Source organism: Odocoileus virginianus, chromosome 12, assembly GCF_023699985.2.
Source record: "Odocoileus virginianus isolate 20LAN1187 ecotype Illinois chromosome 12, Ovbor_1.2, whole genome shotgun sequence".
Lineage (NCBI taxonomy): Eukaryota > Metazoa > Chordata > Mammalia > Artiodactyla > Cervidae > Odocoileus > Odocoileus virginianus.
In genome coordinates, this window is record NC_069685.1 from 3,787,752 (window position 1) to 3,815,467 (window position 27,716).

General features: G+C 42.6%; 2 protein-coding genes across 6 annotated transcripts in view; one reads left to right on the top strand and one right to left on the bottom strand.

Annotated features, from left to right (window-relative positions):
* Positions 1-5,897, top strand: part of RNF175 (ring finger protein 175) — a 65,918-nt gene extending 60,021 nt beyond the window's left edge. The window contains exon 9 of the mRNA XM_070474730.1: positions 2,336-5,897. Coding sequence (XP_070330831.1) covers positions 2,336-2,417 — 82 coding nt within the window. The 3' untranslated portion in view covers positions 2,418-5,897. The remainder of the gene's footprint in view (positions 1-2,335) is intronic.
* TLR2 (toll like receptor 2) overlaps positions 1-27,716 on the bottom strand; it is a 64,321-nt gene that overhangs the window by 25,319 nt on the left and 11,286 nt on the right. Inside the window, exons 1-2 of one of the 5 annotated variants that reach the window (XM_070474723.1) lie at positions 25,796-25,953; positions 3,305-6,641 (exon numbers count right to left, since the gene is read on the bottom strand). In XM_070474723.1, coding sequence (XP_070330824.1) covers positions 4,277-6,641; positions 25,796-25,857 — 2,427 coding nt within the window. In that variant the 5' untranslated portion in view covers positions 25,858-25,953 and the 3' untranslated portion in view covers positions 3,305-4,276. Of the gene's footprint in view, positions 1-3,304; positions 6,642-12,501; positions 12,562-13,271; positions 13,720-25,795; positions 25,954-27,716 lie in introns of those variants that run through there. The other 4 variants (XM_070474724.1, XM_070474722.1, XR_011490570.1 and 1 more) reach the window with 4 other exon arrangements.

Genomic DNA, 27,716 nt, shown 5'->3' on the forward strand with positions numbered 1-27,716 from the left:
GTTCAACATCTTCAAAGAAGTAGAGTCATTAAATCTATGGTTTAAGGACACGGTCTTTTCTGTTCTCTGTTCTTGTTACCCCGTGGCAGCTTTGGTACCACAGAGCCCTTCATTAGAGATCGCTCTCAAAACCTCTAGCACCGGGTGCTGCCGTCCACACAATGGGCCAGAGCCGCGCGGGTGCCCTGGGGCTGCTGCTCGCTCAGCCCACCCACGGGTGACTGAGGGAGCGCCTCCTTCTCTTCTCCTGGGCCACTCTGTTCACACTCACACACACACACACACACACACACACACACACACACTTTCCATGGCCGTACTGTTTTTGTTTCCATCCCAGCCCTTTCCAACACCTGAAATCACATCACAGACTCATTTGTCTACTGTCTGTCTTCCTCTCCATGAAGACAGAGGATTTTATGTTTTGTTCCCTACTATCTTTGCAGCAGTTGGGCAGCACCTGACACATAAGAGGCACCAATAAGTATCTGCTGAACAAATGAACCAATCCAACAAGAAAGAAAAAATTAACAGAACTGAGAAGACAAGTCAGAACAAATTAACCTAAGAATGGTATTACCATGTTGAACTCCCTCAAATTAATTCATTTTAAATTACTGGTCATTTACTAAATAGTCACCAATATACATCACACCAGACATCTGCAACACTTGAAGATATTACACTTGAATGAAGTAAAAAGGAAACACATTTATTGCCAAACACTGGCAATGCATTGCAACAATATAGGTGACCTAGATTATCCTGAGTGAAGTAAATCAGAAAGACAAATGTCCTATGATATCACTTATCTGTGGAATCTAAAATATGACACAAATGAACAGACTATGAAACAGAAACAGACTCAGAGACACAGAGAACAGACCTGGAGTTGCCAGTGGGGATGGGGGCCAGGGAACTGTTGGACTGGGAGTTTGGGATTAGCAGATGCAGACTATTATATATAGAAAGGATAAACAAGGTCCTACTGTATAGGACGGGGAACTATATTCAATATTCTGTGATAAATCATTATGGAAAAGAATATGAAAAAGAATGTACATATATGTATAACTGAATCACTTTGCCGTGCAGCAGAAATTAACACTATAAATCAATTATACTTAATAAATTTTAAAAAAATTTTGGCCATGTGCTTTATACAAAATTCCATCATAGTTATAATGATGAGATCTCACATTAAGATGTTTTTTTGGCTGCGCCAGGTCTTCATTGCAATGCACAGGCTTTCTCTAGTTCCAGGGCAGAAGCTTAGTTGCTCCGAGGCATATGGGATCTTAATTCCCCCCACCAGGAATCAAACCTACATCCCTTGCATTGGAAGGTGGATTCTAAACTACAGGAACACCAAGGAAGTCCCTCACATTAAGATCTCTACCTGTTGGTAATTTTCCTTCTTGAAACTACTCAATGCTTCAGTATTACAACTGGCTCATCATCCAGATTATTAGAAGGTTTAACTCTATGTCCCTACTCAGCAGGCATTTCAACAACTCCATATATATTACATACCAGCCATATGCAAGGTTAAAGAGATAAAACAAGAAAAAAAGAGATAAAACAAGATTCTTGAACTAGGTATTGACAAAACACCTCGCAGTTGGATAAACACCAACTAAAACTTAGTTTTTCTTCTGTAGAAGAGTCCTTGATGACCTCTGTTGTATTTGACCTCTGATGTATCAACCCCTGGGGTATTTGCCACTTATTTTTTATGGACAGCTACATGATGACCCTTTAGAACTCTGAGCAAGTAAACCAATAGATGTCTGCATGGAATTGTGACTGAACTTCAGAGCTTAGAAGTGTTAGATAATTACCAAACAATATCAGGGAAAAAAAGATGCTATTTTCTTTATACAGTTTAAACATGTAAAATCTAATCTGTTTTATGAAGTAAAACTTCATATACACATTGAAAAAAATATACACATTGAAAAAATTATGGAGAGCAGTAACCTATCCAGTTACCAGCGGTTAGCTCAAGGTGGAGGGATAAGAGCTGACTCTTTCTTTTATATGCTATAGTTTCTTTTCCAGAATATCTACAGTTTAACATTTGTAATGAGAAAAATAGATTCTTTTCAAAACATTATTTTAGATCTGTCAATTAACTATGAAGCTGTTTCTGTTGCTGTTTAAATTATTGAAATTAAATCTACAGATCACATCTATGTTAAATTTGTCTGGTTCTCATGACAATTAACATTATACTTATGTAGGAAATAGAGAAGTAAGGCAAAAAGCCCATTTTGTATTTGGTTTCTGTGGAATCTCTAGTTTTTTCTTCCTGAACTTGTCTGTTTTTTATTAGGCTGGCTACTGTCTCCTCCATTGCATGCTCCCAGGAGTTTATAAGAGAGAAGAACCCACCCTGCGGGTTTCCCAAGGACTAAAGCCTATTATGCACTTAATGGACTTATTTCTTTGGTATAACTTTCTGCAAACAACAGAAAATATACCTGAGATCCCTGCTAGTACCTATAACACAAAAATGTTCATTTACAAACCATAATATATAAGGCGATGACTCACTTCTTGGAAAACAATAATGGCTAACATCTACCACAGGCACCTGTCGGCCTGCGTGAGCACCCGTGGTTTCCATTCTCTGAGAATGGCATGGTCCTCTTGCCTCCTCAGCCCGAAAAGAAACCCAGGGCCACACGCCTAGGGCTTTACTGACTCCGCTGCACATTGATCTCGACATAGGCCCCTCTGATGGATTCATTGCTACCCCTGTCTTTGTGACAGGAAAATATCTGGGGTCAGACTGAGTTACTCAAAGATACACTTGTCCTAACCCAGGGCTTTCTGACTTCAGACCCCAGTAAACCACACAGACCCAGTTCTGGCTATAAATTAAGCAAGGTCACTTCCTTCACACATGGTTCCCAGCTGAACAAGCGAGTTGCACGAAATCCATAAGCCGCTCCTTACTTTTAAATTTAATGCATTTATTTAATGCCTTATTATCTAGATTCTAAAAATTAACATATGGAAGTAGTATCTTTCTTTTAAATCATTGTGTATCAAATATTTTTGAGTCACTGTGAGGAACTTCTAGGTTGATACTTGCTTAAAGATTTATTTAGCTCACACATACTTCTATAACATTTGAGAAAGAGAGAAAAAGAGAGCCCTTTTTAGAATTAGAAACAAGACTTTTTCAAAGAAGGAAAAAGCAACATGATTCAGGGAGCTGAGAGCAGAGTAACCAGACACTAATGAGAACTTCGCACATCACTAAAGGCTGAAGATCAGAATCAGAGATATAGGAGACTTCTTTAAAATTCTTCAAAACTGAGTATTTATTTCATTAGTTTCATTTCCAGAGAAATACATAATTTACTGCATCTTGGGTTATATACCCTCTCTCAAGTAACTATGGCTGGAGAAACTTATCAAATACTGAGAAAGACAGGCACAGTTCATTTTAAAATACACTGTCGAGGTATTTCAGTATCCTATAAAGCTTATGGGGACACAAAACAGCACTTTTTTTCTAAGGAGAGCAATACATTTGGCTGAAGGACTTTAACATTTTGTTTTGTTGCTCCTGAGAGCAGTCACACACAGAAGGGAGAACGGGGATGAAGAACACCCTCTTCAGACGTGGATGAGCCCCTGGCAGAAAGCGGATGGAAAGTCACTTAAAATCTATTCATTTCTGCTGTTTCCTAATGAACTAAGCCAACTTCTACAGGTAATTCACATATCAATCATGGACTGAGATCATGACTGTCTCATAGGATAAATAAAAGCCTAGAACCATGTTTTTCCAATTTGGTAGCAGTTTTTATAAAACAGCACTCTAGACAAAATTCGAACAGTTTTAGTCATTTTAGTAAGCAAGTCCTCATTTATATAGTTTATATATGGTTGTTGTTCGGCCCCTAAATCCTGCCTGACTCTTTGCAACCTCATGGACTGTAGCATGCCAGTCTTCCCTGTCCTTCACTATTTCCTGGAGATTGCTCAAATTCATGTCCATTGAGTCAGTAATGCCATCCAACCATCTCATCCTGTCATCCCCTCCTCCTCCTGCCTTCAGTATTTCCCAGCATCAGGGTCTTTTCCAGTGAGTCAGCTCTTCACATCAGGTGACCAAAGTATTGGAGCTTCAGCTTCAGCATCAGTTCTTCCAATGAATATTCATTGGAGGGTTCACATATAATTGAGTCAGAATGGACTCAGTTATAACTAGTGATAGAAGGACCACCACCACACCAAGACTGACGCTTAATGAAGGATCCTAGGACCTTATTGCAGCTCTCAAATTTAACCAAAACCCTTCCTGCTGAGTCTCATCCGTGGGCCACTCCAGGTAGGTCTTGGTGTTCATGATCTTCCGCAGCTTACAGAAGCGCTGGGGGATGGCCTTCTTGTCAATCGGCTCCAGCAGAATCAGAATGGCAGCATCATTGTTCTCATCAAAGAGACGGAAATGGGAGAAGTCCAGCTCATACTTGCACCACTCGCTCTTCACAAAGTTCTCCGAAAGCACAAAGATGGTTTTGTGGCTCTTTTCGATGGAGTCAATGATGTTGTCAATAATCCACTTGCCAGGAACGAAGTCTCGCTTATGAAGACACAGCTTAAAGGGAGGGTTGAAGTGCTCCAGCTCCTGGACCATGAGGTTCTCCACCCAGTAGGAATCCCGCTCACTGTAGGACACAAAGGCGTCGTAGCAGACGTCCCTGCGGGGAGCCTTCCTGGGCTTCCTCTTGGCCTGCAGCCAGGCCCACATCATCTTCATGTACCACAGTCCGTGGAGACGGTGACACAGAACCCCTGTGAGCAGGAGCAACAGGAAGAGGGCACAGCACACGGCGGACACCACGGCCGCCCTGTGGCACTCAGAAAGGGAGAGCCGGGCGTCCTGCACCCGCTGGCCCCGCACGTGGGAGGGAGAGTCGCAGCGGTAGTCATCCGGCCAGTCGGCCAGGACGCGGGCCAGTGCCTGCTGCCCCTGCGTGAAGGCCAGGAAGTCACAGGAGCAAATGAAGCTGTTGCCACCGGCCTCCAAAGTCTTCAGTTGTTGAAAAGAATCAAGTTGTTCCTTCGAGAAACTATTTATTATATTTCTGCTAATTCTCATAATTGATAACACGGGTAAGAAGGAGGCATCTGGTAGAGTCTTCAACTTATTTCTGGAAATATAAAGTTCTTTGAGTTGCGGCAAAATCAAAGAAAATGAATCGAGATTGTTATTGCTAACATCTAAAACTTCCAGGGTCTGGGGAAGGCACTGGGTTAAACTATGTATCCTTGTGCTGGATAAGTTCAACTGTTTCATTCTTCCTGGCCACTGACAAGTTTCAGGCATTGAAAGAAAATTATTCTTACTGATATCAAGGTTAGTCAAATTTTTCAGAGTAAGCAAAAGTTCTCCAGTTTTTTCTAGTGATTTCAAACGATTCTGCCTTAAAACCAAGGTTTGAAGGAAGGGCCAGGCATTCTCACAGGCTGAGTTTTTCAAGGTTTCTTCAGACATTAAGTTTTCACTGAGATCCAGATATTCTAATGACTTTAAATGTTGCGAAAGTAAACAGGGAACCAGAAACACCTTGCTGTTCTCTATCGTGACTCTTCTAACTCTGCCTGTGAGTGAATATATGCTACTCAGATCATAAAATAAGAAAAACTGTGGAATGTGCAACTTCCGTATTGTCAGCGTTTCCACGTTCCCTAGGTATCTAATTCTGTCCAGTGTTCTAAAATCGCCAATTCCATCATGGGTACAGTCATCAAACTCTACTTCTAAGATCCCAGAAACATAGTTAAACAGTTTGACAACTTCAACAAAACTTTCGTCGGTGAATTGCACATTTCTAAATATAAGCTTTTTAACTGATGTATTCATTTGACTGATGGATGCTTCTGAAAAATGGAAAGTGTGCAAATTAGTATTGCTCAGTTCTAAATAATCTAAGGAACTTACAATATCTACAAGAATGTCCAGGAGTAAAACAGGCTGCTTCAGATGAAGAATCAGACGGCTAATGTTCTGGATTGACTTTAAACTCTTTGGCGCATACATCTGCAGATTTTGAGCATTGATCTCAAGCTCCTCAAGAAAAGTCAGTCCAGCGAAATCCTGTTCATGAATCTCAGTGAAGCTGTTACTATTTCCTACTTTCAGGGTCCGCAGATTTGGGAGATGAGAAAAAAGAGATGCTTCTCCAAGTGTTTTGTATAAATTTCCCAGTAAGTTTAAGAATTTCAAGACATAAAGGGACCTGAACCAGGAGGATGATAAGTTAGATAAGTGATTATAGGATAAGTCCAAATATTCAAGACTCCTCAGGTGAAAAAAAGAATCTTCCTCCACTGTATGAATTTCATTGGCCCCCAGCCTCAGAGTCTTCAGGTTCACACACCTCTGCAGGTCTCTGTTGCCGACATAGGTGATCTCATTGTTGGACAGGTCAAGGCTTTTCACACCTGCCGTGAGACCAGAGGGGATGGAGTTTAAAGATCTGGAATGGCCATCGCAGACACCAACTGGGTCACAAGACAGAGAAGAAGCCTTATCAGAGGCTCCTTCTGTGGACAGGCTGATGACAGCCCAGACCCACGCTGTCCATAAAGCACGTGGCATTGTCCAATGATTTGACCTACAAAGAAAAGAGGTTGAAATGAATGATTGTGTTTGACATCATGGCTTAATTCCAGTTCTTGAGAGATGTTCTGTAAGATATAAAACATGAGACTTCCCGGGGTCCAGTGGTTAAGAAGCCACCTGCCTACGCAGGGGACTCGCCTGCATCTCAGCTACTGAGCCCATGTGCTGCAAGTACTGAAGCCCATGCCCCAGGACCCCCGCTCCACAACGAGAGAAGCCACCACACGCAGCAACAAAGGCCGAGCCAGCCACAAGTGAGTAAGATATAACACACACTCGCACACACATATCAGTTCAGTTCAGTCGCTCAGTCGTGTCGAACTCTTTGTGACCCCATGAATCGCAGCTCGCCAGGCCTCCCTGTCCATCACCAACTCCAGGAGTTCACTCAAACCCACGTCCATTGAGTTCGGTGATGGCATCCAACCATCTCATCCTCTGTTGTCCCCCTCTCCTCCTGCCCTCGATCTTTCCCAGCATCAGGGTCTTTTCCAATGAGTCAACTCGTCGCATGAGGTGGCCAAAGTATTGGAGTTTCAGCTTCAGCATCAGGCCTTCCAACGAATATTCAGGACTGATTTCCTTTAGGATGGACTAGCAGGATCTCCTTGTTGTCCAAGGAACTCTCAAGAGTCTTCTCCAACACCACAGTTCAAAAGCATCAATTCTTCACACACACACACACATATACACGAAGAAATAACCAAGAGGGAAATGGAATGTATGAATAGGATAAAAAATGAATTCCCTAACACCTCCCGCAACACTAACACAGAAAGACCGCCACTGAACAATGACATAAAAAGCATAGTACCACCTGGGAATATAGAGCAGGACCAATCACAGATTGGAAAATGAGTAAATGAATGATAGAGGATGAAAAAGCAAGCAGTTTAAGAAAAGGGCTAGGCTTAACCAAGTGGATTTACAACCTCCTATTTGTACCCTTCAGATCTTCCACTAGAACACACCTCTTGTTTGACCTGATGCCCCCAAGTGTTAGAGGGCTCACAAAGCCAAACCACAGCTCTCTCTGACCACCTTTCACTAGAAGCAGCTCCAGGAAGAGTGTGCTCTTTAACCAAAAGAAAAAGGTTCCATGCTTGTCAACCTGTTTTGCACTTATGACTAGCAGACAAGAGGGATGCTGAGAATCCCAGGCAGAGCAAGGGGGTTTGTTGGGTTGAGGGACAATCAGATCATCAGAACTTTCTCTTCCCGAGAAACTAAGTGCAGGGAGCAGTGTTTGACTCAGTGTGTGTGTGTGTGTGTGTGCACACGCACATGTGTGTGCATGCGTGTGCACGTGTGTGCACGTGTGTGTGCACGTGTGTGCGCACGCGTGTGTGTGCGTGTGTGTGCACGCGCATGCGCACACTCAGTTGCTCAGTCATGTCTGACTCTTTGCAAGCCCATGGACTGTAGTTCACCAGGCTCCTCTGTCCACGAATTTTCCAGGCAAGAACACTGGAGTGGGCTGCCATTTCCTCCTCCAGGGGATCTTTCTGACCCAGGGATCAAACCCACGTCTCCTATGTCTCCTGCATTGCAGGAGGATTCCTTACCTGATGAATCACTGAGGAAGCTATTTGACTCAGTACATTTTTCAAAAGATCATTTTGGGGAAACAACAATACCACCTTTGCCAACACTCACACATCCATCTAAGGGTGAGTGTGCCTCCTCAGGGCTCTCTATTCGGATCTGATGTCTACTCATCTATCTTTGTACTGGTAACACTAAATATGTGACACATCTTCATATCCAGAAGAGCAAGGCCTTCCTCCTTGTTCTTCTCGAAGTGAGCCTTGGTTAGTCTTGGCCCTCTGTATATTCTTATAAACTACAGAATTAGCTTAGCAGTTTCAAAAACAAAATCCATCGATTTTAACTGGCAATGCCATGAATCTATAGATAATTTGGGAATTATTGACATCATTACAATATTGAAGCTCTCAATTCATGAGCATGATATATTTCTATTTATTTTGGTCTTCTTTATCACAATAATACCATATAGAGGTCTTGAGCATATTTTTGTGATATTTATTCCTAGGCATTTGATACTTTTGAAGTTTTGAAAATAGTGTTACTTATATGTGGCATATACCTATAGATACAGAGAGATTCAATTAAATTTTACATATTTACCATGCATTGAGCAACCTTGCAAAACTAATTCAGCAATTTTCACAGTTTATAAATTCCTGTTTATTTGCTACATACACAATCATATCATCCAGGTACAATGATCATTTTATTTCTTTTTTCAATCCTTATACTTTATTCTCTTTATTAGTAAATGCTGAATTTTATCAAATTCTTTTTTCCTTCCTATAACTATTGAGATGATATTTCCTTCTTTACTTTGTTAATAAATATTGGTGACTACATGGATAAACTTTAGTGTTAAAGCAACCTCACATTTTTAAAATAAACCCACATTTGCCTGGATGTATTATCCTTTTTACATATTGCTGGATTTTGTTTCTAATATTTTGCTTAGAATTTCTGAAACAGAAATAAAATTGCCCTTTAAATTTCCTATCTCCTAAGGTTTTTGTTGTTGAATACATTAAATACATTAATTTAACAGTTACAGAATGATACAGATTTTCTTTTTATTCTTTTGTCAGTTATGCTTTTCAAGGAATTTATCAAATTTTCTCCTAATTTGTCAAGCTTACTGACATAGTTACTTATATCCTCTTATTATTTTAATGTCTACAGGACCTCTATTCTATTCCTTAGATGAGTTATTCATGCCTGCTTTCTTTCTCGATTGTCTTGCCAGAGGTTTATCACCTTTACCAGCATTTTCAAAAAACCAACTTTTCAGTCAACAGAGCCTCGATTTTCTACTTCATTAATTTCTGTTCTTATATTACTATTTCCTTCCTTCTGCTTTCTCTGGATTTATTTTAATGTTCTCATTTGAATTTCCTTAGATAGATGTTTCCTTATTAATTTTCAGCCATTCTTCACTTCTAATATCTCCATTTCAGGTCATGAATTTTCATCTAAGCACTAGTTAGCTGTATCATCCACGTCTCTTTCTATTCTGTTCTTTTCATACTTTGGTCTCTTCAAGTTTCAGTCTAAACGTTTTCCTCTGATCTATTTTCTAGTTTGTTTTTCTTTCTTCAACTATGTTTAATTTACTGTTAAATCCATCCACTGATTTTTAATTTTTTTATTATTACAGTTTTAATCTATATAATTTCTATTTGGTTCCTCTTCACATCTGCTATGTCATTGTCATAGTTCCAAGTTCTCTGCCAAAATTTTCAGCCTCGACTTTTATCACTGTGAGCACAGTATCACAGTCTAAGAAGCTGCAGAACACTTCTGACAGCCTGAGAAGGCAGGGGGTTAAGTGTTAAGGTCTGGGACAGTCATGGATTGGCTAGGAAAGGCCAACTTAGAGGAACAGAAGGCCTCACAGAGGCTCCACTGCAGCTCTGATTTATCCGGATGGCTCAGGCAGCCTCACTCTCTGAATAAGGACCAGGATCATTTCTGGAATGCTGGTGCTCACGAGTACCTAGCACTAGGTAGCAAAGAAAAATTTGCTTCGGAAGAAGACAGCATCATCCTAGGCCCCAGATGTCGTTCTGCAATTTTTCAGATACAACATCCAATATAAAACAAAAAGCAACCAGGCGCTAACGGAAGCAAGGTGAAAGCACGGAAGAGCAGAAACAGCAGACAAGAAACCCTAACCCACAGAGGCCCTGGATGCAGCACTGTTCCCGCCGCAAACCTACAGCGTTAGGGGAGATGACTACTACCGCTTGGGTCTATGTCCATCCCATTGTCTTCCTGCTTAATCAGCTGTTGGAAGAAAAATCCTCTTAGTGTAAGTGTACTGAACAACCAAAATTTACTTGATTTTTGTCCACTGTGTAAGACAGTGCACAAATCTTAAGGAATTTATACCAAATTTTTTTTATTATACTAAGATTTAAGGTCAAATATGCCCATTTAAAAATTTTTCCTAGCTGTTTTTTCTCTTTAAAAGGTGAAATGTATATGAGTAGAGATCTTGGGCTATTTCATGTAAATATTATATGACACCTATTGCATGATCAGTGTTCAACAAATAATAATTATTGATGATGCTAAAACTATGATTAACAACTTGATGCTTAAGGTCAGAATTACTGGTCTCTCCTCACATTTCCTCAATACATTATAGCAGGGGGCAGAGAACTCTTCAATGTAAGACATCAGGAAAGGGAAGGGCAATGCTCAAGTTAGATGGAGTGGAGTCACATCTAATGAAGGTTGTGGATCTGCACAAAGTATAAAAATCATGTACATGCTTAAAGAATTCAGAAAGTTGCCAGAGTGGCGAGGAATTACTGGTCCCAGACTTAGGATAGGATGGGAGTCTGAGGAGTAAGCCTGGCGTTAGAGGCGACCGAGCTGAGAGGAAGCTGAAGTCCTGTGGCTCAGAGTGAAAGCAGGACCAGACATCCCCTCCAGGGCAAGGGCTGAGACGCCAAGGTGAAGCCGGACAGGAGAGGGACAGACTCGTGGCCCGATGCCTGGCAGAGACGTGCAAGTGGGCTCTCCATAATGCCAAGCGCAGGGAAGAGGCTACGCCTTCTGTGAACAGGGCCCTCACAAATCTCTGCCCTCTGACCCTCGGTCTCCACCTGGCTAGAAGCTAGCCTCCTAGAAATCTCCCATAAGGTCTGCCACAAACGCTGGTATGGATCCAAAGATTAAAAGGTATCAGTTCAGTTCAGTCGCTCAGTTGTGTCTGATCTTTGCGACCCCATGGACAGCAGCACACCAGGCCTCCCTGTCCATCACCAACTCCCAGAGTTTACTCAAACTCATGTCCATTGTGTTGATGATGCCATCCAACCATCTCATCCTCTGTCGTCCCCTTCTCCTCCAGCCTTCAATTTTTCCCAGCATCAGGGTCTTTTCAAATAACTAAGAATTTTTCATAATTAAAGAAAGATGTAAGTTCACAAATTATAAATGTATGTTAAATCCCAAGCAAAAAAAAAAAGAATAGAAATTTCTCATCTAGCCTCAAAACAATGGAATAATAGCCCCAAAGGGCTGAGAAAACATACCTGTTAGCCATTTATATCCATTTAAATAATCATCCAAGAGTAAAGCTAAGACATTTCCAGCCATTCAAAACCTAAAGAAGAATTTTATGCATAGACTGTTGTTGCAAGAAGTACCCAAACACATACGTTCTTTAGCAACATGGAAAATAAACCTGGTAAGAATAGGCAAAAAAAAAAAAAGAATAGGCAACAAGAAGCAACTGGATTTTAACATAAAGATTGCTAAGGAAGAAGACAGCACTCAGAAACTCAGACACGCCGCTGCTGTATGAGGACACAGTGATGTAAATTTTAAATGATATTGTGGAGATAAAAAATTGTTTTATGACAAGCAATTTACTTAAAGATATTTATGAAGAGGTTACACCAAGATGCCACATATAATTAATTACGCTCGATCACCAAAATCAAAACAAGGTATTTAACCAATCAAGTCAAATTTTTAACTAACACAATGAAAAAAAAAAATTAACTGACAGCTTAGAAACTTTCAAAACAAGTTGTCAAGTTCAGTCAATGTTTGTAAAACGCCTTCAGTACAAAAAGTTTAAAGATACAAATGTTTTCTGCTCAGAACAGGAAGAAACAAAATACTGGTGAATAAGTCATTTTCAAATAGGATATCTGCCTTTTTTTTTTGTCTCTACTTTCAAGTCAGGTCATCCTCCCTCCCAGTTGCTTTTTGACGAAGATTTGAGTTAACAACGTTGCAAGCAGGGCAGACGAGACCTTCTACAAGATTACAAGCATCTCACCCACCTGAACTGCTCACACCGGGAACAATTTCTCTCTCTTCTCCCAGATTTCCGCCCCGCCCCAGGAAAAAATATCTTCCTGCCTGGCATCGAAGTTCTAAAGACAAGTTCTCATTTATAGAAGTTGAAAGGGCGTGAAGCCCACCCCGGGGACAGGGGCCAGGCTCGGGGTGCGGGGAGCGAGAGTCCTGGGCAGCTCCGAGTCCTGACCCTGTCCCACTTCTGAGCCCTGTTGGGAAATCCCAGGCCTGGAAGCTGGGTCCCTGCGGTGAGCAGGCAGCGCAGACGCTTCCACCTGAGCCCCGTCACAGCCGCTCCGAGTGAAGCAGGCGGGAGCGGCCGGGGCAGGCACAGCGGCCGGCGAGAGGGCGGCCCTTCGGGGAACCGTAGCCAGCCGCCCCTCGCCTCCGGGAACGCGGCCGCGCACAGCGCGGAACCCCCTAGGAGGCTGGAGGGCCCTGCGCCCCGCGGACACCCGGACGCCGAGGGCTGGGCGAACCCCGGCCGCGCCCCCGTCCCTTTCCGGGCGGCCCCCGCTCCTCCGCGGCGCTGCGCGGGCGGGGCTGCGGGAGCCTCGGGGCCGAGGGCTCCACTCTCCCCGGGACCCGCGCGGCCCGACGGGGGTCCTGGGTGCCGCCGACCGGGAAGCGGGGATGCCCGGAGCCCGCGTCCGCGCTCGGCCACCCTGGGGCCCTGCCTGCCTGGCCACCCGCCCGGTCTGGGGAGGGCTGCGGAGCGGGGATGCCCGCGGATGCGAATTCCTGCCCGACGTACCTGGAACTTGTGCGGCCGCAGCCAGGCAGCGCTCTCCACAGCCTCCGGCCGGGAGCAGCCCCGGAAGAGCGCGCGGGACGGCGCGCGCCGCCGGCGCCCCCTCCTCGCGGGTGCGGGACCGCCCGTTCCGCGGAGCGCGCGTGACCCCTGCGGCCCAGCGCGCCGCCGCGCTTCCCCGCGGGTCCGGTGGCAACCGTGCCCCAGGTGCAGCCCCCTTAGCTGCCAGGTGCTGCCCGGGTCGGAGGAAGGCGCTGGGGCCCGGGTTGCGGGGAGACGCTTCAAGCCTCCGTGTGGGATTCCCCCACCACACAGATTTCGAAACCTACGAGAAGGCTTATTACCCAACCAGTATTTTCCTGAAGCCTCGAGCACCCAAAGCCTCTTATTACCCTGAAACACTCGGTCTTTAAACTCCACCTCTCCATTCTGCACCCTTGGATGCCCAAATTCAGGCTCACCCCTGCCCCTACGCCCTCTTCAACAGTTTCCCCGTCAGCATATCGACACGGTCCCCTTCCACTCCCAAGTTTATGCTCTCCTCTTTAAAATAACTCATCAATCACTATCCAGACCACCGCAGCAAGCTTTTGCCTGAAGAGCAGATAAGGACGACGGGGAGTTTAAAATTTCCAACCGTGGTGGTCCCTTTGTGGTGCGCTGACTGCCACCTCCCGTCCCTGTTCTCATGGTGGAAAGATGTGGACTCCCACTTAGGTCTACGATTTTGAACCTAAGCTCTTCCTTTGTGCATTCCATCCTTATTTCTCAACGTGGGTAATTCCCCAAACAAACAGCCTAGTTTGGCTTTCTTCTTTGCCATAGAAACTAGTGAAGCATGTCTGTAAGGGAAACAAACTACCTTAATAGTCATAAACTGCATTTTATTTTGGTAATTACATTTGACCTTCCTAAATTGAGATTGGAGGCTGAGGCAGCGTTCTTGTTCCCCTTTGACACAGGAGGAAATGCCATGCAAATTCTAAGTGGCAGAAATGAGATTTGAAACCAGAATTTTACCCGAAACCAAGGTTTCTTTCTTTCCCCTATTCTACATGCCTACTCCTCATTAAAGGCTCCAACCTCAGGTAGACTTAATCTACAGGCATGAACGTGAATTTGAGAGGGTGGAATCTGGTTTTTTGTAGTTTACTGATTACCTGTGGACTTTTCTCTGCATTCCTGACCATCCTGAAGACTTCCTTATTACTTCAGAATCTGCCCCTCTCTTCCTCATGATTTCTCAAGTGGATCCTTGGGAAAACTTCTTTCCATTTTTTTTGCCCTGAAACTAAAACCTCAGTTCTTTCTCTGTGAATCTTTTCTAGTACAGCTGCCTAGATTGACCAATGCTATTGCTTTGTAATCCCAAAGTCAATTAGAATATTCTGACAAAGTTAGGTAAAAATCATGTATTTACCCACAACGTATTACCAGTGTTATCTCCTTGCAATGAAGATTTCTCCTACACTCGCTGCAAAACTCCACACATTCTACTCTGGCACATCTTTATAGTTCTTCACATTTTCAAAGCATTTTCATATGAATCTTTTCACTTGAGTCTCCTAATAGCAGGTGAAATAAATAGTTTTTATATTATTACACCTTCCAGTTCAAGTGATTAAAGAATTTGACTCAAGTCATATGGCTCACAGCCAAGTGGCAAAACCCAGGTTAGAGTCCAAAATACCTTAGCTTCTTTTCAGTAGGATATCAGACCTTCTCTAACTCAAAACTTATTTAACCACAAAACTTATTTAAAAAAAAAAGAAAATGAACACAATATGAAAATGTATCCACTTAAATATAACTTTCATGGTTATATTTTTGAGATATTTGATTGAAATATTTCATCCACATTTTTGAGAATCTGACTGAAATTCTAAAATGAAGTTATCAAAAAACACAGTCTGTGTCTTATTCACATAAAATATTTTGTACTAGCTAAAGAAAATAATAAAAAATAACATCTGTCAAAAATAGCTTAATGAAAATCTGCTGTAATCCTTGCACTAATTAATATACAGATCTTTGTACACAAACACTCATTCTTCAAAATTTTTCTACTTTGGACAATGTCAATAACATCTGTAATTTTTGAAGAATAGAATTTAATAGCGCCTATGTAAAATGAATATAATCAGATTGATAATATTCTTTGCAGCTGAAGATGGAGAAGCTCTATACAGTCAGCAAAAAACAAGACGGAGAGTTGACTGTGGATTCAGACTTAAATGGAAGAAAGTAGGCAAAACTACTAGGCAATTCAGGTATGTGTGTTAGTGGTTCAGTCATGTCCAACTCTTGCAACCCAATGGACTGAGGCCCGCCAGGTTCCTCTATCCATAGGATTTTCCAGGCAAGAATACTGGAGTGGGTAGTCATTTCCTTCTCCAGGAGATCTTCCAGACCCAAGGATCAAACCTGGGTCTCCTGACTGCAGGCAAATTCTTTACCCACTGAGCTACTGGGAAATGACTTAAAAATTCCTTATGAGAATACAGTGGAAGTGAGAAATAGATTCAAGGGATTAGATCTGATAGACAGAGTGCCTGAAGAGCTATGGATGGAGGTATGTAATATTGTTCAAGAGGTGGTGATCAAAAACATCCCCAAGAAAAAGAAATGCAAAAAGGCAAAATGGTTGTCTGAGGAGGCCTTACAAATAGCTGAGAAAAGAAGAGAAGGGAAAGGCAAGGGAAAAAAGGAAAGATATACCCATTTGAATGCAGAGTTCCAAAGAATAGCAAGGAGAGATAAGAAACTCTTCCTCAACCAGATCTGAAAGAGACACGTGCACCCCAATGTTCATCGCAGCACTGTTTATAATAGCCAGAACATGGAAGCAACCTAGATGCCCATCAGCAGACGAATGGATAAGGAAGCTGTGGTACATATACACCATGGAATATTACTCAGCCATTAAAAAGAATTCATTTGAATCAGTTCTAATGAGATGGATGAAACTGGAGCCCATTATACAGAGCGAAGTAAGCCAGAAAGATAAAGACCATTACAGTATACTAACACATATATATGGAATTTAGAAAGATGGTAACAATAACCCTATATGCAAAAAAAGAAAAAGAGACTCAGATGTATAGAACAGACTTGTGGACTCTGTGGGAGAAGGCGAGGGTGGGATGTTTCAAGAGAACAGCATCGAAACATATATATCTAGGGTGAAACAGATCACCAGCCCAGGTTGGATGCATGAGACAAGTGCTCAGGCCTGGTGCACTGGGAAGACCCAGAGGGAGGGGGTGGAGAGGGAGGTGGGAGGGGGGACCGGGATGGGGAATACATGTAAATCCATGGCTAATTCATTTCAATGTATGACAAAAACCACTGCAATGTTGTAAAGTAATTAGCCTCCAACAAATAAAAATAAATGGAAAAAAAAAAAAAGAGAAAGTCTTCCTCGGTGATCAATGCAAAGAAATAGAGGAAAACAATAGAATGGGAAAGACTAGAGATCTCTTCAAGAAAATTAGAGATACCAAGGGAACATTCATGCAAAGATGGGCACAATAAAGGACACAAACAGTATGGACCTAATAGAAGCAGAAGGTATTAAGAAGAGGTGGCAAGAATACACAAAAGATCTATACATAAAAGATATTAATGACCCAGATAACCATGATGGTGTGATCACTCACCTAGAGCTAGACATCCTGGAGTGTGAAGTCAAGTTGGCCTTAGGAAGCATCACTATGAACAAAGCTAGTGGAGGTGATGGAATTCCAGTTGACCTATGTCAAATCCTAAAAGATGATAATGTGAAAGTGCTGCACTCAGTATACCAGCAAATTTGGAAAACTCAGCAGTGGCCACAGGGCTGGAAGAGGTCAGTTTTCATTCCAATCCCAAAGAAAGGCAATCCCAAAGAATGCTCAAACTACTGCACAATTGTACTCATCTCACACACTAGCAAAGTAATGCTCAAAATTCCCCATGCCAGGCTTCAATAGTACATGAACCAAGAATTTCTAGATGTTCAAGCTGGATTCAGAAAAGACAAAGGAACCAGAGATCCAATTGCCAACATTCATTGTATCATAGAAAGAGCAAGAGAATTCCAGAAAAAACATCTACTTCTGCACGTTGACTACACTAAAGTCTTTGACTGTGTGGATCACAACAAACTGTGGCAAATTCTGCAAGAGATGGGGATACCAGACCACCTGACCTACCTCTTGAGAAACCTGTGTGCAGGTCAGGAAGCAGCAAGTAGAACCAGACATAGAACAACAAAATGGTTCCATAACAGGAAAGGAGGACGTCAAGGCTGTATATTGTCACCCTGCTTATTTAATTTATATGCAGAGTACATCATGTGAAATGCTGGGCTGAATGAGGCACAAGCTGGAATCAAGATTGCTGGGAGAAATATCAATAACTTCAGATATGCAGATGACACCACCCTAATGAAAGAAAGTGAAGAGGAACTAAAGAGCCTCTTGAAGAAGGTGATAGAGGAGAGTGAAAAAGCTGACTTAAAACTCAACATTCAAAAAACTAAGATCATGGCATCCAGTCCCATCACTTCATGGCAAATAGGAGGGGAAAATGTGGAAGCAGTGACAGATTTCCCTTCTTGGGCTCTGAAATCACTGTGGGTGATGAGTGCAGCCATGAAGTTAGAAGACGATTGCTTCTTGGCAGGAAAGCTATGACAAACCTAGACAGTGTATTAAAAAGCAAAGACATCACTTTGTTGACAAAGGCCCATATAGTCAAAGCTATGGTCTTTCTATGTACGGATATGAGAGTTCGACCATAAAGAAGGCAGAGCGCTGAAGAATTGATGCTTTTGAACTGTAGTGTTGGAGAAGACTCTTGAGAGTCCCTTGGACAGCAAAGAGATCAAGCCAGTCCATCCTAAAGGAAATCAACTCTGGATACTCATTGGAAGGACCGTTGCTGAAGCGGGAGCTTCAACACTTTGGCCACCTGTTATGAAGAGCAAACTCATTGGAAAAGATCCTGAAGCTGGGAAAGATTGAAGGCAAAAGGAGAAGAGGACAGCAGACAATAGATGGTTGGATGACATCACTGATTCAATGGACATGAACTTGGGTAAACTCCAGGAGACAGTGAGGGATAGGGAGGCCTGACATGCTGCAGTCCATGGGGTCGCAAAGAGTCGGACACAAGTTGGCGACTAAAAAACAACATTGCTAACATCTAATATGCCTAGTGTCTGGGAAACACTGGGTGTTAGATTCTATTTAATATTTGCATTGGATAAATTTTCTGGCCACTAATGAGATTTAAATGAAGAACCAAGTGGACATTGATCAAATTCAATGTTAGTTTTTTCTAAAGAAAGTAACATTCTTCAGAATTTATATATTATTTTGTCTTAAATGCAAAGTATGTAGGGAGCATGAGGCATCCTTTGAACTGACTGTTTCAATTATTCTCCAATCATCAAGTTTTCACTGAGATCCAAGTATCCTGTGGATTTTAAATATTGTGAAGGAAGATATGGCATTGTGCAGACTTTGGCATTTTCAACTGTGAATATCTTTAGTTAATATAAAAAGCATGTCTTTAAAGTTCTGTCATGGCGGAAAATTCTCATAGCTAAGCTCTCGTTATTACAGTTTCTATTTGGCCTGGTCTCATCATGGAATTTCAGGTATCCAATTATCCATTTTCCATTTTCCTGAAGTACAGTCTTCCAGTTCTACATCCTCTGACAGATTTTCAAATCATCTCGTTTAGTAACTACAGCTTCTCTTACTATTAGTTTTTTTATGGACCTGAATGTAAGATTCTCTTCTGTTACCTATGATCTCATATGAAGAGCAATATTTCTCACTTTGAAACATTTTGGAAACTTGGAAGATTTACCAAAATCTTCAGAATAAAATTGACCTCTTCATATGTTGTCAAAAGGTACAAATTCTCAGTTATCAGATACATAAACTCTGGGAATGTAATGTTCAGCATAATGACTATAATTAATGATACTGTTATTATAACTTTGAAAATTGCTAAGAGAATAAGTCTTAAAAGTTCTCAACACAAGAAAAAATGGTAACTGAAGTGATGGGTGTTACTAACATAATGGATATTATGTAAAAAGGTTGTAATAATTATTTCACAATACATACAGATATCTAATTATTAATAATAATAATTGCCGGGGTCCAGCCCCAGCGGAGTCCAGGGGTTCCCTTCGGATGAGCGGCGTCGGCGAAGAAAAGAAAGCGAGTCAGTCTTGGTTGAGTGCAGGATCAAAACTACTTTATTCTTTTACATCAGTGCTTATATACCCTAAAACCAATAATCCTTCAAGGAGGTTTAAGGAGGGGGGAATGATAAGATTGTACCAGGTGCATAATCACGGGTTACATCATAAATAACTTTCCAGAACAATCAATACCTACACATAACTTTTAAACAATTCAATGGCAGCAGCTAGTAAACTGTGAAAAGCCATCTACAAACCTTATCTTGGGAAGCTCACCCTGGGCGGACTTGGCTCTGGTATGTAATCCTAAGGGTCAGAGGTCTTATGAATTCCTTCCTGATCACACCCTAAGGAATCCTCTCAATCTTGTAACGGACTCTTATCTACTTTTGCTTATGGGATAGATAGGCCTGTTGTTAGCAGATTTGGTTTTGTGCTAGAAGGTAATGATGAGCATTCCAGATTCTAAACTGGCAATCATAATTCCAGCAGCGCCGGAAGAGGCAGGATGTTCTGTGTAATATTTTCCTTACCTCTGGCCTGTTTGTTGGGGCCCATGTGCCCCCAGGGACTGTGTTGCTGCCATGCAAAGGTTTCAAGGAGGGATTTTAGGTAAGAGTCAGACTAGTTTTTAGGGGACATAGAAGAACACCAAGCATCAGAAGATGAAAGGACGAAGGCCTGGGAGTGGATGGTGGGGCTGTCCCGAGAAACCGCCGGAGGTCCGGACGCCTTTGCATGTGGAGCGGTCCCGGAGGTCTGAATGCCTTTGCGTGCCAGCTCCTTGAACCTAGACCTTGTCACGGGCGGGGTTTCTCTCGCCGGCTCCCAACAAATAATATCAAAATTATTATTGTTGTATTATTAAACTAATACAATATTACATGCCAATCATATCTCAATAAAACTGGGAGGTGGGACACATCGAGATACCACTTCATGCTCACTGTTGCTATTGTTGCCAGTCATGTCTGACACTTTTGTGATCCCATGGACTGTAGCCCACCAGGCTCCTCTGTCCATGGGATTCTCCAGTCAAGAACACTGCAGTGGGTTGCCATTTCCTCCTCCAAGTCATCTTCCCAACCCAGGGATCGAACCTGCATCTCCTGCATTGACAGGCAGGTTCTTTACCACTGAGCCACCAGGGAAGCTCAGATGCTCCCTAGAATGGCTGAAAGAATAAAGACTGACAAGACCAAGTGTTGGCTAGGATACAGGATGAAAGTTTCATACATTGTGCTGCAATGCGAAATGACACTCTAAGAAAGTTTGACAGTTTGTGGTAAAATTGTATTAACACCTTATCAATGACTCAGTAATCTCAATCCTAGGTATTTACCCATGAGAAATGAAAAATAAGTTCACAAAAAAGCATGTACTTTATTCAGAGCTAGAAACAACCCAAATATCTATCAACTGGTGACTAGATATACAAACTATTGTATATCTATACCATAGACTACTACTCAACAATAAAAAGATAGAGGTACTGAAATATACAAGAACTGGATGATCTGAAAAGAATGACACTAAGTGAAAGAAATCAGACACGAGAAAATACATAGTATAGAATCCATTTATGTGAAATTCTACACAAAGAAAAATCATGACAGAGAGCAGAGATATCAGGAAACTGGATAGGGAAGAGAACTGACTATAAGGGGTCACAAAGGGACTTTGGGGCATAATGGAAATGTTCTGTATCATGATTGCAATAGTGGTTGCGTGACTGTATGTCTGTGTCAAGCTCATCAAATTGTACTTCTTAGATTGATACATTTTATTTGATATAAATTATCTCAATAAAACTGACTTTAAATAATCCTCTTCTCTCCAAGATCAAAGAATGGGTATATCAGGCCTCCAAAATAGAGGACCATTTGTCTGCTTTTTACGGAAAGAAGCAGAAAACACCTAATTTCTCCAACAGGTCATTCTGCCTTGCTTATAAAACATGTTTTTACCTTAATAAGTTTACATTAACTTCTCACTTGCAAGAGATATGACTAAGGTATTTCTTGATGGAAAGAAAATTATTTCAGGAAGTCTAAACTACATAGAAATATAAATCATAAAATCTTCTAATATCATATTCAGATGGCTTTATCCCTTCTGGAATGCTCATTTTCAGCTTTCTGTCTTGCCAATACCACTCCATGCATAGTCAGAGCAATTCATCACCCAAATTTTACAAAATCCATTCCATTCCAGGAGTAAACTCATTGGGCTACAATGTTTCAGAAATTAATATATTCCTGGACCATTCCTGATGGCCTAAATGTTCATCCTTTAAAAAAAAGAAAGAAAGACAAAATTTCTCAGAGTAAAATTGACTGTTTCATCTGTTAGTCCAAGTGACTGATCTACATTGATTTCAAACTTGTTGGTACATATTTCTAAGGATCAGAAGCATCATCTTAAGTTAATTCAGAACATAAAGCCCACAAAAGTTTGTGTTTCTTTTTTAGTTTGAAGACTTTGTAAATATTTCAGGAATCTACAACTTGGGAAGATGAAAAAAGAGGGAAAGAGACTTTTCTTCAATTTCTCTGATGCACTATCCCAGATGCAAAGGGCCAAACCACGAAGATGACGTATGAGGTCAGTTGTTACGAGTTAGATTCAAATACACAAGAATCCAGACAAGGCAATAATCTTCTGTTGCAAGACATGTACTAGACAGTAGACAAGGAGATTTCAGATTCACACACAGCAGCTGGTTGTGGCTGGATGTATATTTCGTGAGGGTGTGGCCTTTGTGCTCCTCTAAACCAGGACGCCTGGCCAGCCCTGAGAACGCAGGAGGCGCTGATCAGCTGTCACTTGCTGAGTGACGGGTTGATGAGCCTTTTCAGAGCATTAGTCGAGTCTGGAGGAATGCAGTGTAGACAGTACAGACACAGTGAGACTGCAAGGGACAGAAGTGTGACCAGTGCCTTCCTGCACCAACTTCCTATCCTTGCCACGCGATAGCTGACCTTGTTTAAAAACAAGAATGAAGAAATGTTGGTGTAGTCTTTCCAACCACAGAGTCAGATGAAACCACTAGTGAGCAGCTGGCATCATTTTAATTCTGCATGGCCTCATCCATCAGGAAGAATATGGAAAGAAGGCAGAATTTTATCAATTTCCCAGTTCTTTGGAGCGCCTGGGGAAATACGTTATTTTAAGAATCAGATAGCTGCTAAATCCAACCATGTGAGGCGGCAATCTGCGTAGAAGTTGCTGCCTTCCGTGTGGATAGAAAAATTGAGCTCATGATAACGACTCAAGCCCAGGGACATGAACTGTGTGACCACTGCCTTCTCTAACTTCAGTCCTATTACAGAGCACAAACAGGGCTCAGTGTGTACCAGTCATGGTCACAGACAAGAATATCGCCAGCTTCATAGTCCATATCATTGGCCACCTCTCTACGAACGAAGCTAGTGGAGGTGATGGAATTCCAGCTGAGCTATTTCAAATCCTGAAAAATGATGCTGTGAAAGTGCTGCACTCAATATGCCAGCAAATTTGGAAAACTCAGCAGTGGCCACAGGACTGGAAAGAGTCAGTTTTCATTCCAATCCCTAAGAAAGGCAATCCCAAAGAATGCCCAAACTACCTCACAATTACACTCATCTCACATGCTAGTAAAGTAATGCTCAAAATTCTCCAAGCCAGGCTTCAGCAATATGTGAACCGTGAACCTCCAGATGTCCAAGCTGGTTTTAGAAAAGGCAGAGGAACCAGAGATCAAATTGCCAATACCCGCTGGATCATCAAAAAAGCAAGAGAGTTTCAGAAAAACATCTATTTCTGCTTTAACTACGCCAAAGCCTTTGACTGTGTGGATCACAATAAACTGTGGAAAATTCTGAAGGAGATGGGAATACCAGACCACCTGACCTGCCTCTTGAGAAACCTGTATGCAGGTCAGGAAGCAACAGTTAGAACTGGACATGGAACAGCAGACTGGTTCCAAATAAGAAAAAAGGTACCTCAAGGCTGTATATTGTCACCCTGCTTATTTAACTTATATGTAGAGTACATCATGAGAAACGCTAGGCTGGAAGAAGCACAAGCTGGAATCAAGATTGCCAGGAGAAATATCAATAACCTCAGATATGCAGATGACACCACCCTTACGGCAGAAAGGGAAGAGGAACTAAAAAGCCTCTTGATGAGTGAAAGAGGAGAGTGAAAAAGTTGGCTTAAAGCTCAACATTCAGAAAACTAAGATCACGGCATCCAGTCCCATCACTTCATGGCAAATAGATGGGGAAACATTGGAAACAGTGGCTGGCTTTATTTTAGGGGGCTCTAAAATCACTGCAGATGGTGATTGCAGCCATGAAATTAAAAGACGCTTACTCCTTGGAAGGAAAGTTATGACCAACCTAGACAGCATAGTAAAAAGCAGAGACATTACTTTGCCAACTAAGGTCCATCTGGTCAAGGCTATGGTTTTTCCAGTAGTCATGTTTAGATGTGAGAGTTGGACTGTGAAGAAAGCTGAGCACCGAAGAATTGATGCTTTTGAACTGTGGTGTTGGAGAAGACTTTTGAGAGTCCCTTGGACTGCAAGGAGATCCATCCTGAAGGAGATCAGTCCTGGGTGTTCATTGGAAGGATGGATGCTGAAGCTGAAACTCCAGTACTTTGGCCACCTCATGCAAAGAGTTGACTCATTGGAAAAGACCCTGATGCTGGGAGGGATTGGGGGCAGGAGGATAAGGGGACGACAGAGGATGAGATGGCTGGATGGCATCACCGACTCAAGGGACATGAGTTTGAGTAAACTCTGGGAGTTGGTGATGGACAGGGAGGCCTAGCGTGCTGTGATTCATGGGGTCGTAAAGAGTCGGACACAACTGAGCGACTGAACTGAACTGAACTACAAAGGAATTCACAAATTGTGTATGATGATATAATGATTTCTTATATGTGTGTATTCGCAAAGCCTGGAGGTTTCTGTCTTCTTGGACATTGTATGGACAGTCATGCTTGACCCAGAAAGTTTCTGGATGCAAACTCTGGAAGACTTTAATTAGTGCTTACATTAATATTTTGTGTTAAGGAATCTGTATTTGTTTTTAAAGACTTGTCACATTTTCTTTTTTTTTTAAATTTGGCCTATTAGAGTCAAGGTCAGGCTTGTAATTCCAACTTAAAATGTTTATTTCATTTATTGTGATTTTAAGCTGAAATTTTTCATTGTTTGTATAACCCTGTATCGAAGTACTTGTCATACATTGAAACATTTAACAGAGTTTAAAGTTTATCATTCTTACAAGTGTATTAGTTATATAAGCATTGTTTAAGAACTCAGGAAAGTTTTACTAAGTCAAACTAATATACTTAAAGAGACTATCAAATACATTACTCTTATAAATGCTGCTAAAATTATTTAGGCCTAATTAGCAAAATTTGTAAATGGGATCAAACAAAAGCCAAGGTCCCTTTTAAAGTGATGGTTAAATTTGGTAGATTTATGAATAGTGGAACCTGAACAGTTAAGGAAGGACAAAGTTTTTAACTTGGCAAAGTTAGTCATTTAGATATTAAATCATACAGCCAAAGCAAATTTCCAAATTCTCGCTTACTGCAGACAAATTCTGAAGACCTTTTTTAAAAAAGCCAACGCTGACAAAATTACATTTGAGTCACTAACTATTTTGTCATGCCTTTCCTTCCCTTTCTGCTGCCTGTCCCCACGGCTTCCTCTGGGCTGAGTCAGCGGCCCTGACCTCAGACCCTGTCTTCTGGGCTGCTCCTGTGTGCCCTGACAGTGCCCTTCCCTCAGCTGTGGCTTCCCCGAGCTGTCATCACCGGGACAGATCCAGCTGTGTGTACATCAGTCACCGTGTACTGTTAACAGCCTCTTAGATCACTGAGAGATGGTTTGTACTAAATCTTGGTTTATATGATGGGGTTCAATCTAAATGGTTAAATCCACAGTGTCCCCCAAAAGGCATCATCAGATCCAGGAGCTCCACTTCCTGAGCTTGAGAGCCACTGATTCTTATCTCCCCAACTGTTTTTAAGAGAACCATTTCCTCTGAAGTTCCAGGCTCACACACACCATTTGACCTCATGGCCTCCTCTGTCTCACCATCTGCTGACCTCCTGTTCCTCTCCTTTCACTTGGCAAAGGCTTCGGCACTTGCTCGTAGACTTCTTGAGATCTCCCAGGAGCCCAGATTCACTGGTCACAAAGATGACCTCCTCATCTCCTCTGGGCTCCTGCGCCAGCTCCTCCTCAGACCTCTCCCCCACACCACCTCAGTCATTCCCCAAGCCTGGACATCACCAACGGCTGTCCAAGTTCACAGTGACTCACTTGGCCTCCTGCGTCTTTCTCAGTGTCACTTGTCCTGCCTCTTCCTCCAACTCACTTGTCATTTCTTGCCTTCTCTTTCTTCCTTCTTTAGATTCAGGCCAACACTTGGCACAAGCTGGAGCTCACAGTGGAAGGGTCAGCAGACCCTGGGGTTCCTATTCTCTAAGCATTCTATGGAGAGTCATACTTGACCCCACATTTCTGGTTCACTAGGTTCTTCCCCCTGTTTTAAAGGAAAATACCAGCCTGGGTGCGGCCTCCAGATGGTCTGAATATGCATACCCACTGCACAGGGCACCGGGGTAGCCAGCAGGAAGCCTTGGGGAAGTTGGGATGATGCAGCTTTTCTGACTTCAGAATCTCTGAATCACCCTTACCTCCCACACAGACAGGCTCTTTTGTCAATCGTGTCACCAAACACAGGGTTGAAGGAGAGGATTTTCCTTCCCCCTAATCTCCAGAGTCTTCCCTGTCCTTCCATATGAACAATTGGAAGCACCATCACCACCACCAGTTTCAATCACTGAGTCAGGAAGATGCCCTGGAGAAGGGAATGGCTGCCCACTCCAGTATTCCTGCCTGGAGAATCTCATGGACAGGGGAGCCTGGCAGTCTACGGTCCCTGGGGTCGCAAAGAGTCGGACACACCTGAATGACTAACATTTTCCCTGCCCTTCCATATGAACAGCTGGAAGCACTGTCACCACCTCCTCTGCCAGCACCACCTCCACCATCTCCATCATCACAGTATCCTCAGCACCACTTCCACTGTCTCCATCGTCACAGTATCCCCAGCACCACCTCCACCATCTCCATCATCACAGTATCCCTTGCACCATCTCCACCATCTCCATCATCACAGTATCACGTGCACCATCAGCACCATCTCCATCATCACAGTATCCCCAGCACCACCTCCACTGTCTCCATCATCACAGTATCCCCAGCACCACCTCCACCATCTCCATCATCACAGTATCCCTTGCACCATCTCCACCATCTCCATCATCACAGTATCACCTGCACCATCAGCACCATCTCCATCATCACAGTATCCCCAGCACCACCTCCACTGTCTCCATCGTCACAGTATCCCCAGCACCACCTCCACTGTCTCCATCATCACAGTATCCCCAGCACCACCTCCACCATCTCCATCATCACAGTATCCCCAGCACCACCTCCACTGTCTCCATCGTCACAGTATCCCCAGCACCACCTCCACTGTCTCCGTCATCACAGTATCCCCAGCACCACCTCCACCATCTCCATCATCACAGTATCCCCAGCACCACCTCCACTGTCTCCATCGTCACAGTATCCCCAGCACCACCTCCACCATCTCCATCATCACACTATCCCTTGCACCACCTCCACCGTCTCCATCATCACAGTATCACTTGCACCATCTCCATCGTCACAGTATCACCTGCACCATCGGTACCATCTCCATCATCACAGTATCCCCAGCACCATCTCCACCTGCCATAGAGACTCACTTCTGCAGGTCTCCGCTCACCTTCACTTCCTTACTCTTCAACCTAGATATGTGTTCCCTTCCTTCATAGAATTTAGCTTAGATTGCAGCTAGATTGCAACTAGATGCTCCCATGTGTGTGATTAATGCCCATCTCTCTCATGAGGCCATAAAAAGAATTGTTTGTTTAGCTCACTATTGTATTCTTCATGCTTACCCAGTAACTTGTATATAGTATGTGTTCAATAAAAACTTTTGCATAAATCAAGATACTCAGGAGATAAAGAACTACAAAATGGAGCATAGAAAGAAGCTTGAAGAATGGAGAAGTCAGGAAACACTATCAAACTTGGCAGGTAGATTCCAAAAGGAGGATGGAGGAGTGGGAGATAATTCCTTCTGTTAAGACCTCATTTTGTGTTGCTATCTCTCCTTGTAGTTTAA